The following is a 12,867-nucleotide window of genomic DNA, read 5'->3' on the forward strand; positions in this document are numbered from 1 at the left end:
CTAGCATAGTTAGTATATACCACAAGGTTTATTTTCAGATGTGGAGGGAAGTCAGATTTGACCTCCAAGGACCGTGAGAGGTCAAATCCAAAAATGGCCGCCAGTCCACCGGGTCTAATGTTCAAACGCGCTTATAGGTGTCATTTCCAACTAAATTGGGGATGCCCATTCATTTGGTGATACTTTTGAGATCGCCAGAACTCAAGGACATGCATTTAGGTCATGGTCAAGGTCGAATTACGTTAAATATCTATTTTTATGACACTGCAGTTGGAACTGCTATTGGAAAAAGTTCATTTGAACTTTTAAAACTTAATTTTTTCAGGTACAGGGATAGGTACAGAACACCCAAAGACCAGAAATGATGAAAAAAAAGTGTTTACACTGCAAGGAATGATGCAATAACCTCTGAAAAAATAACTGTAGTTAACCAAGTATGTCCACAAAAGCTTACATTAAATCAAGTGCAATGATGAAAATTGGTAATGATCTAAATCTAAGTCTCCAGAACAGAAGCACAGTGCAGTGCACTTGAATGCAGCTTTGGCACACTTGCAGCGTCCAGTGCATCCTTTCTTGCAGCCACAGTCGATCAATTCATGGCACGATTTTGATGCTTCAGGAAGAGTGGTCCAAACAGGCTGCCACTCAGTTGTCTCCTTTGTCCAGCCCCAGTCAGGTGGGTCTGGCATCTCTGGATCCATGACCAATGCCTGGTTACAACAGTTGGCCTGGTAGCAAGTGCGCTTGATGTGCTGCTTGAGTGTTGCCTGGGTTGGAGGAATGTTCTCTAGAGTTCTACACTTCTGTGTGAAGAGCTGTTTCCTGGCATCATTCACTTCCGTGCTCTCACTACACTGGTTCTATCGTACATCAGCACCACAAATCGCTCTAGCAGTAACATTGAGCCTTCACTGACCTCACTTGGCATGCCTAGGAGTTCATTGAAAGCATCATTCACCTCTGGGCATCCCCAATTTAGTTGGAAATGACACCTATAATGTTTTTCTGCACTATTTGGTTCCAAAATTAAGCGCGTTTGAACATTAGACTCGGTGGACTGGCGGCCATTTTGGATTTGACCTCTCAAGGTTCTCAGAGGTCAAATCTGACTTCCCTCCACATCTGAAAATAAACCTTATGGTATGCACTAACTATGTTAAAATTTTCATGCTTTTCTCATAAAATGCACAATTTTTGTGTTTATCTGCTGCACTAAGGGGTTTGACTCAGCCTGTCATCCTTCAAAAAATGGGAAAAGTCGAAAGAAAAGAAGGAGATTGATGGAGAGATGCAAAGCAAACAGGATATGGAAGTGACCGTTAAGTGATGGGCAATCGCAAGCATTCTCACTGCGCAGTCACATGGTTTCCATGTCATAGCCGGTTTGTTATCGCAATTGATCCGAGACTTGTTTGTTTCACACCGGTCACCATTTGGTCGAAGTTGAGGCCACTTCAAACATTTTAAACCACAATTTATTTGGTATCATAGTATGGCAAAGCTGTCTCAAAGACAACAAACAGCATTGAGAACAAGCCAAGAGAAAAAGAAACGAGAGAGTTATTTAATGCAAGTTTATAATTATATTCACATTTAATACAAGCAACGTTCATAGAAAGGATTTACACGTATACAAGTTAGAATAAAAATAAGTGCACGCAGCACTGGGAAGTTTGCGTACGCTTACCAACTCGGTGTGGAATCGAACACGGCGCCGAATGGCACAGTCACGGGTTCGGCAATGCGAGGAGTCGATAAATCACAGCCGTCGGTATGAAAATGCTGCTCGAGATTTCCCAACGCCGAATTGGCGCTTTTAAAAGCAAGGTCGTGGTAAAGTTTAGTGCAAAAGGGTAAACGATAAGATGTCACCGAGGTCGTGTGTTCGGACTTTGAACAAGGCAATACGAGCCATTGAGCCCGCTTACAGCAAACCCCCAAAATGTAACAGCATATATCCAAGTTGTTTTGTCTTTAAAAAAAAGAAGAAAACATTTCTAATTGACAAAAACAAACATTTTTACCTTTTCCAAACGTAAAGGACAATTTTTGGATCAAATTCCATTCATATAGAATCCCCACCTGTTGAGGCGTCCATCTCTTGATTGTTCGACACTATGGCTTAAAATACGTTTGCGGATACAAGATACAGGAAGATTAACAGGTAGGATCGATTAAATAGTTGTTGAAAAATGAGTATTTCAAAGGTAGATACTTGGATATAATAATACTGATTTGAGCACCAACAGGTTGTACTTATTGGTTTTCCTTTCAATCAGATGCGCTCGCTGAAGGGACGGATGGTGGAGGAAGGAACGTTAACATACTGACGGAGATTATGAGCAACAAAACGAACGAATAAAACACTCCATCCTTCATTGTTGAAGATCATTTTTGTGTGGTTTAACTTGAAATTTCATTTGCCAACACAGCTGGCCAAATAAAGTCAGAGCACCACGAATAAATAATCGCATTTTGCCAGAGTTTGTCGCAAACATACTTTTTCAAACGTCATACCCTTAAGCAAAGCCCAATTGGTTCAAAACTCTGTTGGCTGTGCCTGGTGTGCTCTGACCAATTCATATTGTAAACCAGCATGAAGTGGCACAGCAAAACTCCTGACATCTCAAACACAGCATGGTATGGTTCACCAGCCGATGTCAAGGACACGTTCACGAACATTGGCGGACGGCATCGAAAGAGACCGTGGACAGGCCCCAAAGGCCCCGCAGCCGTTATAAGGCTCGCAGACGAGCCAGGAGTGCATCGGTATCGTTTTCTCTGCCATTGTCACGTGCGGCTCCATTGTCTCGGGTTCTGCTCTTCGAGGGCGCGTTTTCTCGTCCTGATTTGTTGTGACAGTTTTGTGGAGTAGGCCCACTAACTTGGTCGAGGTCGATCTCCTTGACGACGGGATGGAGCTCCACGCCGGCTATCACATTCTGCCGGGAGCGCGATCGCTCCAAGGGGGCGCGTTTGGCATCTGGGATTAAAGAAGAAAGAACCGTTGTTAAGCATGAGAACGACCGAGGGCTGGACCTTTCCATTTCCCAAGAGCAGGTGAAGCCTATAGTCAGAGTCAAGCAGTGGATTCCATGATCAATAATGCAAAAGATCAACAATGAATGGCATAGAAAAGTAAACTTTTTCTGGCGAACTCCGAGGAAACTGTTTAACGTCGAGGCTGACATCCGCGTCGGGTCGGCAACGGTTGTCCGGTATGTACCGGCACAACACCACTTCCTGCTTGCGGGAAAACAATGGGTCTTTTTTTTCCTTTTGGGAAGATGCAACCCAAGCAGGCAATGGGTGTGGCAACAGCAAATGCCAAAAGGAGGTCAAACCAGGGGTCAGGAGAAACGAGTCATCTTGGCAAAGTCCAACTGGATGACAATGAGGCCTCAACAGCCCAGTGTTAATCCTTCATTACACTTGCTGCCCTAAATGATAACGGATTGCCTGCAAAGCGTACAGCCCTTTAGCACAGTGAGTGGTTGCAAAGAAGGAAAGTTACACATCTATTTCTTGTACATCACCGGCATTTCAGAGAGTTAGGCTGCAGTGAAAAAGTCCGAAAATGTACCTTTGGATTTGGTATCCTGTCCAAATTTCAAACTTATATAATGAGTTAAGTGTAAAATTGATAAACTTACTCGTATGTTCAGTTTATGGTTCAGCATTAGTGCTCAAGCTGACCCAGCCAGAATGACCAAAGACTCTAGCCAAGACTACAGCAACGGAGTTAGACATGAAACACTGAGACAAACTCGTATATAGGAATTAGAAAAAGGTAAATCACTCGACTCTGCGCCCATCGACTATCGTGGTCATCTCGTGAGATCACAGTCCACTCCCAAGCTTCAGGATAGTAAAACAAATAAGTTTCTCTTGGACGTACAGTATTTTACACATTAAAATGGCGACACCAATGGAAATGGCATTGTTTTTCTTAATGATGTCGTACAACAATACACACATTTGAATGCAAGATGAAGACATTTCTGCCATTTCACAGCTTCACGACCACAAAAGGGTGCCCTTAGCAACATGCGATTAAATTTGGGATTTGGGAAAGTCCTGACATTTCCTTCAGTCACCTTGGGCGTGAAGCCGACCCTAACCCCTCTGAACGGGAAGCAAGAACATCCAAGTAGCCAACGCTCCATCCTGGCAGGGCCTCTTTTCGAAGCTAACTGTAGTATGCAAAAAGAGGCCTATTAATACGCTTCTCATTCCACAGTGAGATCTATCAAGCTTCAAGAATGGAAAAGTCTCAAAGGGGGGGCTCATGTTTTGGGGGCGGTCTGACGGGTAACCTGTAACCTGATATTTTAACTCAACAAGGAGATTCTTTAACCTGCCAGTAGGATAAGCAGAGATGCGGCAGCAACAAAACAAAGCTCCATAAGAGCGACTCAAGGGAAGAGAGAGTAATCACACACCGATTCAGGGAAACGCAGAGCCGAGAAAAATAAAAACTTGGGAGGTGGAGGATTTCTTACCAAAGCGGTCGCTCGAACGACGAGGTTGTCCAGTCGGGCTCACAAGTTCACCTCGAGAAAAAGGAGAAAAATGATGAAGAGGTGGTTGTACGACATTATGTAACATCCTTTAGCAGGCGTGAAGACCACGCAGAATTGGCCAAAAAAAACAAGATAATCTCGGAAGGTGTCTACGTTTGCCCACGATGGCAATTCATAGATTGTGACATCTCGAGAGTTGTCTTACGTCTCGTGCCACGTCTATCTCCATTCCTGCTTTGTGCTTGTAAGGAAACAGTTACTGTGTTACATTTGCGCTGCTACTGGAGCCATTGTGATATCATTGTTCAAATCGGCATAATTATCGTTGAGGCCTGTGTAGAAACAACAAGAAAGAGCCCTTTTACACTCTGCCAAATCCCACCGGTTCGGACACGCTTTGCGACTTTCTTTTCAAACAAACTGCCGAAAGTTCCACTGCAGCAATGATGCCCGAGAGAGAAATGTAAAACAACAATGATTTGGAGGCATTCGAGCCTGACCAAGTGACAAAACAACCATTACATTCTGGAGCGATAATCGGAGCGGGGTAAGTCCCCTCGCCCTTACATTTTACTTTGCTGAATTTTGTGTGATTATGTTCATCGTCGGTGTGAGTTGTTCGAGGTTCTGAGCTGACATTTTCCAATTTGGATGTACGTAATGTAACACAAGTCAATGGATGTGACTCTCAATGAATAAAACAACCCAGGCCTATTTGAATTGACAGTGATACAATTGGTGAGAGTGGTTTACACAGCCCCCTATTAGAATTAACAAATTAGAAATGGCAGGTATTTGACATGTATGAGAGTACCTGACAACCTCGCGGGCCTTTTTCTCCTCTCTCGGAAGGCAGCCCCCGACTGCAAGGCCTCCAGCAAAGTGTCCATCACACCGGTCTCGTCCGCGTCTGCAAGGCAGGCCACAGACAGCACTGGTATCGAGCTTCATGAATTGGTAATCACAGTGTTTTAGTTCAAGTCATGTCAAATGGGCAATTGTCTTGCACGATACGAGACACTTTTCCCAACCCTGATTGGGCCGACACACTGCAGGTCGTACCGCCACATAAACATACTATATGAGTGTGTTACCAAACATGCATTGTATGTCCTCTTCCATTTTAAAACAGCAGGGGGTAATGGACCAATTCCTCTGAACCCTTGGCTCATGATACCAAGATCCCAGGTTCAAATCCCATGTCATATCCTGTATTATCTCAATTTGTCCTTTGTCTGCTAATGCCCTTGGTTAACCCCTGCTCTTGCAGGGAAAATGGCCTTAAAATGCCTGTTGTTGTTGTGTTGTTGTTGTGTTGTTGTTGTCTACTAATGCCCTTGTAATTACCTTCGGCAGAGGAGAGGGTATTGCATTTGAGTCCGTTTGTTTGTCTATTTGTTCGGAAAGAATAAATACGATTTTCTCTGCAACCGTTGGTCCGATTGACAGGGAATTTTCACGACAGGTGCAGCTCCTCGTGCAGAATTTTTTTATGACAATTATGACGTCATAGGTCACGTGGTACGGACGCCATCTTGAAAAAACTGAAACACTTTGCACCTCTATATCTCTGAAAGTTCTGCATAGAAAAAAATTGAGACATGGCTCATTGTAAAGAACTCTCCATGGGGAATAACATATGTCTATGATGATGTCATAGGTGCCTCCATTACAACGTCATAATTTGACAAGTACAAAACTTCATCCCGATCAAGATGAAATTTCGTGCGTCATCTAGGGATGAATTGGTAGAGAGAGAAAAAAATGATGTCATCGGTCACGTGGTTCGGCCGTCATATTTGCTTTAACACAAAAGCCTTAAAAACCACTAAAAACATGTCCTGGCGAGGGTCTGAAATATCAGGTTGCTCTTTCTTCTTAATTAACTATAACAGTATCTCCTAATGTCCTTGTCCTGCATAATATTACAACTACAAGCTCTTCCATGATCAATTAGACTATTAGAGTGATGTAAATAATTAGAACGACACTTCGACGTCACGACGTTAACCACGATGACCTCTGATGCCGAAATCTAATCGGTTCATCTTTGCATCACAACATATACTTCAACCAATTTGGTCAAAACACCATCACTGGTTCGCAAGTTAGCGTGGTAACATAATATTTTGCCCAACGGGACCTCTGACCTCTTCTCCCCAAAATCGAATCTGTTTATCTTTACATCATTATACATACTTGTACCAAGCTTGACTTAGTTCCCTACAGCTGTTCTTAAGTTATCAAGGTAACGAAAACCTATCAAGGACGGACGGACGGACACATGGGTGCATGGACGAACAACCCAAAAACATAATGCCTCCGGTGACTTTGTCGATGGAGGCATAAAAAAACAAAACTCTTTAGACATTAAACCACGGTTCGAATTACATCAATTATATGTAGTAGACCATGGGACGAGTCCCTAACAGTTTACTGGTCCATTCTAAGACCTAACTGTGGTGAGGCAGTTGCTTTAAAACAACTTGCATTCTCCGCCTGGAATGCAAATCCAACTGAAGACAACCTCAGATCATTCCACAAAACTCGCAACAAGTGTATCTATTCCCTCGAGAGCCAGAAAACAACATCTGTCCATTCTCAAGAATGAGTTTTCAAACTTGTCTCTCTCCTATAAAATCTGGTGGCGCCTTGTCAAGATTTGCACCCTCTGCCCTCTCCGTGTTTTGTACCCCCCCCCCCCCCCCCCCAGGTATCTGCAGGACACACGCAGCGAGCCCCTCCTAGTGAAACTGCCTAAATCCAGAACTACTACTCACCACTCATTTATTCGTCCTTTTTCTCGCCTATGCAATGACCTTCCTTACTCTCTTCAATCTCAGGTCTTCAAGACAACTGTTCACCACCATCTTAAGTCATCCCCCATCCAAAATCAATCTTTTCTACACCTGTTAAACCACTCCCAAACATTTTTTCTTTTTGTATATCTGTCGACGCTCGTATAAGAGCTAATACATAGAACATAGAATAAAGGGAGAGGGAGACAAGATGAAGAGAGAGGGAAGCACAACAACAGTAGAGAACAGGGACATCGGGAGATTTGTGGAAGGGAGAGGGCTGGGGCAGGTTACATGGGATAAACAAGATGGACACCACAAGGACTTTCAGGAAAGACTAGCGTTACGCCTAGGTCCCCCGTCGGTGAAGTGATGCGAGTTGACAAAGTGGAAGACGCAAGGCGGCCATCTTGAATTTTGACGTGGCGACCCAATTTCCAATAGCGTTCTTCCTTATGCGTAGATACACCCACACACCAGATTATAAGTTAGTAGATCGTTTATTAGTCCCCTACCGGTGTACACCGGAGGTCTGGAGTACCCTCCTCGGCTTACATTCGGTGGACAATGTGCTGCGGCACATTCTTGGAAATGCACTTTATAATTTTAAAATTTTTTAAAATAAATTTTATTTCTCACAACATATCATTCTCCATATCATGAGGAAAGCGTGTGATAAAGACACCGCACCGTAATCACCACTGGCGAAGATAGAAGAATCGAGAAGAATACGATGAGTTATGACGTGAGGAAAACATGTGACGACGATGCAGCAACACCGACATGGACCATTGATTGCTGATGGTGGATAGATGCACCAACACCCATTTGGTGAGTAAAGCAACCAATTGACGAGTGAATAAAGCCAACTCGGATAGATATGATTAACACCCAATTGATCAGCGTCACGACCAATCGACGAGTGAATAAAGGCTACATAGCGACAGCCACACAACCTCTAAATTACAGTAGATTTGGGCTATCAGACCACCTGGAATTTTGAACCCTGCAAGTAGAAGAGATGCAGGTCAGCCATTTAATTAATATGTAAGACGTTTAATGGGGCGTGAAACAAGAGAATCATGAACGTTCCTTTGCAAGGCTTTTCCGCTTCCGGTCTTGCCGGCGAGGTTTCATTTATTCGCAGCTCTCCATCGAAATCGAAGTTAAGTAATTGTTCCCATTTGTGTTTTCGTTATAACTGTATTTATTTTATGGTGTGTATACGTATATTGTGTCCCGAGGAAGATTTTCGATGCAAATCTCTCGTACCTGTATAGAAAATCGTGTTAATTCGTCTCGTATCTTTTGAGGCCTTGTACAGTGTACAACCTCGAGGCTTTCTTTTTCTCTCAGCGGTCCGTCGTTTGTGCTCCAATAACTTTCGTTCTCTGCTTTTCCCAGTCTTTTCACCCCATAGCCGACTTCCTTGTGTAAATCTCAACTCAAAAAAAACAGAAAAAAACATTTCCTTCTCTGTTCTTATTCTTTGTTCTCATTCGTTTATTTGTTCTTATTCGTTCGTTCGTTCTTCGACCACGTGTTTCTCCCCCATTTCCCCAGATAGTTTTCACTGTTATTAACCTTCAATGTTTACACTTTCCCCTCAAGTTCTGTATTCCGTTGTATATTATAACACCTTTTTCTTCTTCTTCTTTAAAAGGCTGCTTTCGACTTGCTCACCAAATCTATTCATCCCCCAAAAAAATTCCATCTCCCATAGTGCCTTTTTTCTACATTCCCTAAACTCTCCTGCACTCCATCCTCCATCCAGCGTCCTTAAACGTATTTTTGACTCGAAGGTCACAAGAAACTCATTTTGCAATAAATGTTCGTTTCCCATTAATCGTACACTTTCTAAAATCCAATCTCACCCCTCCCCTCCAAATCTTCCCCATAACCCCTCCCCTCCAAACCTTCCCCATCACCCCTCCCCTCCAAATCTTCCCCATCACCCATCCCTTTCAAATCTTCCCCCTTTCCCCTCCTAATCCTCCCCATCACCCATCCCTTTCAAATCTCCCCACCCTCATTTCTTCTCAATTTCCCCCCTCTCACTCCCCCTCCTCAAAGCGTCCTCCCCGCTTCTTCCCCCTTCCAACTCTCACCTCCATCTCCCCCAACCTTCTGCCTCGCTCTTCCCCCTCCTCAAATAACACCTCATTGTGCCTCACCCAATCATCATCAAACCTTTTGTCTGCCCCATCCTTCCCTTTCTCCGAGCTATTCTTAAATCCCTGACACACCTTCAACAGCTCTCCCTACCTCTTCCACCTTTTCCACATCTTACCCTACCGCTCCTCCCCCCTTGTTCTGTATCCGATGCTCCCCCTTCCTCTTCATTAACGGTATGGACCTCAAATATCCAGGGCCTTCGTTCAAACTTAACTGATCTCTCCATACAGGTTGCTTCTGTCAAACCAGACGTGATCTGCTTAACAGAAACTTTCCTCCTTCATGATGTCTCTGATTCCTTAGTATCTCTCCCGGGTTACTCCCTCCTCCGGTATGATAGACCTGAGCCTCGTCCTGGAGGTGGGGTTGCTATCTTTATCAAAAACTCTTCCTCACTCGCCCTGCACTGCACTCTCTCCACCTCACCCCCAGGAATACCTCTGGCTACGGCTTCCCCTTGGCTCCCACCTCTTGTTCATATGTGTGTTGTACCGTCCACCAAACAGTGATGACTCCATCTACATCTCGCTGTCTGATAATATGGACCAACTTCTATCTACTCATCCCAACTCTCTCTTCCTCATATGTGGTGATTTCAATTGTCACCATGCCAGTTGGCTGGGTGTGGGTATCCCTCTCACCAGCCATGGCTCCTCAGCAAAGGACTTCTGCGACTCACTGGGACTGACACAATCTGTCAATTTCCCGACCCGGATCTCAGTCAACGGAGAATCTTCTCTTCTGGACTTGGTTATGACTAACTTCCCTGAAAATGTCTGCTGCTCTTCTTCTGCTCCAATCGGATCATCTGATCATGTGCTCGTTAAAGTGGACATCTCTCTGACCATTCTCAGGGAGCCTGCTCAGCGTCGACGAGTCTGGCATTACACTCAGGCCAACTGGCACGGTCTTCAAGCAGCCATCAATCATCTGGACTGGTCTCCCATCTCTACCACCTCTGACATCAACTCATCCTGGGAATTCTTCCAAAGTAAATTGCTCTCTCTCATGCACAGATTTATCCCATCTCGTCTTCAGTTGTCGTACCCTTCCTCCCGTCCATGGTACACGGAATCTTGTGGTGAGGCTGTTGCCCAGAAACAACTTGCCTTCGTCTCCTGGAAAGCAAATCCAAGGGAAGGAAATCTCATTTAATTTCACAAAGCCCGAAACAAGTGTGTGTCCACCCTCAGGAGAGCCAGGAAACAATATCTCTCCGTTCTCAAGACCGAACTCTCTTATCTGTCTCCCTCTTCCAAATCCTGGTGGCGTCTGGTCAAATCTGTTTCTGGTGTTTGTTCCCCCTCCATCCCCTCCCTTACCTCAAACGGCTACACAGCTGACTCCGCACGGGAAAAAGCTGAATGCCTCAACTCTGTGTTTGCCTCTAAATCTTGTGTCCCAAACCCATCCCTCTCTGTACCCACCATACCCAGTCGTACCCAGCTGCTCCTGGACTCCGTGTCCTTTCCTCCTGACAAGGTGGAAAAGTTTCTGTCAACCCTCGACTCTGATTCTGCAACTGGACCTGACGGCATCAGCCCACGGGTCCTAAAATCCTGTTCTTCCGCTCTTTCACTCCCTCTCTCTGTTCTCTTCACCCTCTCTTTTGCTCAAGGTCAACTGCCATCTGCTTGGAAATCAGCAAACATCACCGCTTTGCACAAAAAAGGTGCAAAAACAGATCCTAGCAACTACAGACCAATCAGCCTTCTCCCAATTTTATCAGCAAAGTCATGGAATCCATCATTGCTTCGGACATGAAATCTTTCCTCTTTTCCAATGGCTTGATCTCTGATCATCAATTTGGTTTCAGACCAGGTCACTCTACTCTGGACATGCTGCTTCTGCTGTCTCAACAATGCATGGAGGTCCTCAATGCCAAACAGGAAATTATAGCTGTCTCCCTTGACATATCACGTGCCTTCGATACGGTCTGGCACCCCGCTCTGCTCACCAAACTCTCCTCCTTTGGTATCCATGGAAATCTCCACGCATGGCTGGCGGACTTCCTCTCTAGTCATAGTCAACGTGTGGCCCTGAATGGGTTTCTCTCATCTCCTCTTCCTGTTCAGGCTGGAGTTCCCCAAGGCAGTGTTCTGGGCCCTGTGCTTTTTCTGGTCTTCATCAATGATCTCGCCGACTCTCTTGAAAATCCTCTCTATCTCTTTGCTGATGACTCCACTCTCTGCCGCTCCATTCCTCATCCCTCAGATCGGCAGTCAGCAGCCTCCTCACTCTTGGCAGACCTGGACAAAATCACTGACTGGGCAAACAAGTGGAACATGTCTTTCAATCCTGACAAATCTCACACTCTTACGATGTCTCTCCGAAAAGACCGACTGGACAACCCTCCCATCTACTTTCTGAATAATCCTCTCCAAGAAGTTCTGTCACTCAAGCTTTTGGGTCTCACTATCTGCCATGATCTTTCCTGGGAAAACCACATTTCCAAGCTGGCCTCCAAAGCCAGTCGCCGACTGGGCATCCTCCGTCGTGCGAAGTCCTTCCTTGGCACACCTGAGCTCCTCACCACATACAAGGCTTTCATCCGCAGCTCAATGGAGTACTGCTCTCCCCTCTGGGCTGGTGCTCCTGCTTCTCACCTAGCTCGTCTTCACGCTGTTGAAACCAAAGCGTTCAGAATCATTGGAATCTCCCGCGATGACGCTATCTCCGAGGGCCTTTCACTTAATCACCGCAGGCAGGTTGGTGGTCTTTCCGTCTTCTACCGACTCCTCTCCGGCCTTGCTCCCCCAGCTCTCTCTGGGCTCTGTCCCCCAAATATTCCTGCAGGTCGCACAAGATCTGCCTGCAACCCTCTTATGGTTAAACTGCCAAAATCCAGACTCTCTGCTCACCTTCACTCCTTCATTCCTCTTTTCTCCCACCTCTGGAACAAACTCCCTCACTCTCTTCAATCCCACTCCTCCCTCCAGGTCTTTAAAACGGCTGTTCACCACCATCTCCTATCTTCCCCAATCCAAAACCTTGATCTTTTCTACCCCCGCTAATTTCACCCCAGGTCCCCTTTTTTGAGGTGACTTTTGACTTCTTTCCTGGAAGTCCTTGGTGTCCTTGCGTTTTATACCTATCCTGCCTCCCCCCGGGCCCTCTCCCTCCAAAAACATCTCCCGATGTCCCTGCTCTCGGGTGTTGTGTTTGTGTGCTTCCTCCCCTTCTCTCCCCATCTTGTCGACCACTCCCCTTTTTATATGCTTTGTTTGCTTGTTTGTTTGATTTGTTTGTTTGATAAATGTTAGCTCTTTCACGAGCCTCGACTCTGTATACAAAAAAAAACAAAAAAAAAAACATGAAGGACTCGAAACATCATTTTTCTGGTCAAATTTCAATTCCGAAAAAATATT

The 12,867-nt window shown here is 45.1% G+C and overlaps 1 protein-coding gene across 5 annotated transcripts in view; it reads right to left on the reverse strand.

Annotated features, from left to right (window-relative positions):
• Positions 1–1,460: 1,460 nt before the first annotated feature.
• The window catches only part of LOC137437765 (protein diaphanous homolog 2), a 74,686-nt gene continuing 63,279 nt past the window's right edge, over positions 1,461–12,867 (reverse strand). For all 5 annotated transcript variants that reach the window (XM_068132369.2, XM_068132368.2, XM_068132371.2 and 2 more), the window contains 3 exons: positions 5,341–5,436; positions 4,506–4,556; positions 1,461–2,986 (listed from right to left, as the gene is read on the reverse strand). In XM_068132369.2, the coding sequence (XP_067988470.2) occupies positions 2,739–2,986; positions 4,506–4,556; positions 5,341–5,436 (395 nt within the window). In that variant the 3' untranslated portion in view covers positions 1,461–2,738. The remainder of the gene's footprint in view (positions 2,987–4,505; positions 4,557–5,340; positions 5,437–12,867) is intronic.

The sequence above is a fragment of the Myxine glutinosa genome, chromosome 12 (genome assembly GCF_964187855.1).
Source record: "Myxine glutinosa chromosome 12, kmMyxGlut1.1, whole genome shotgun sequence".
Lineage (NCBI taxonomy): Eukaryota > Metazoa > Chordata > Myxini > Myxiniformes > Myxinidae > Myxine > Myxine glutinosa.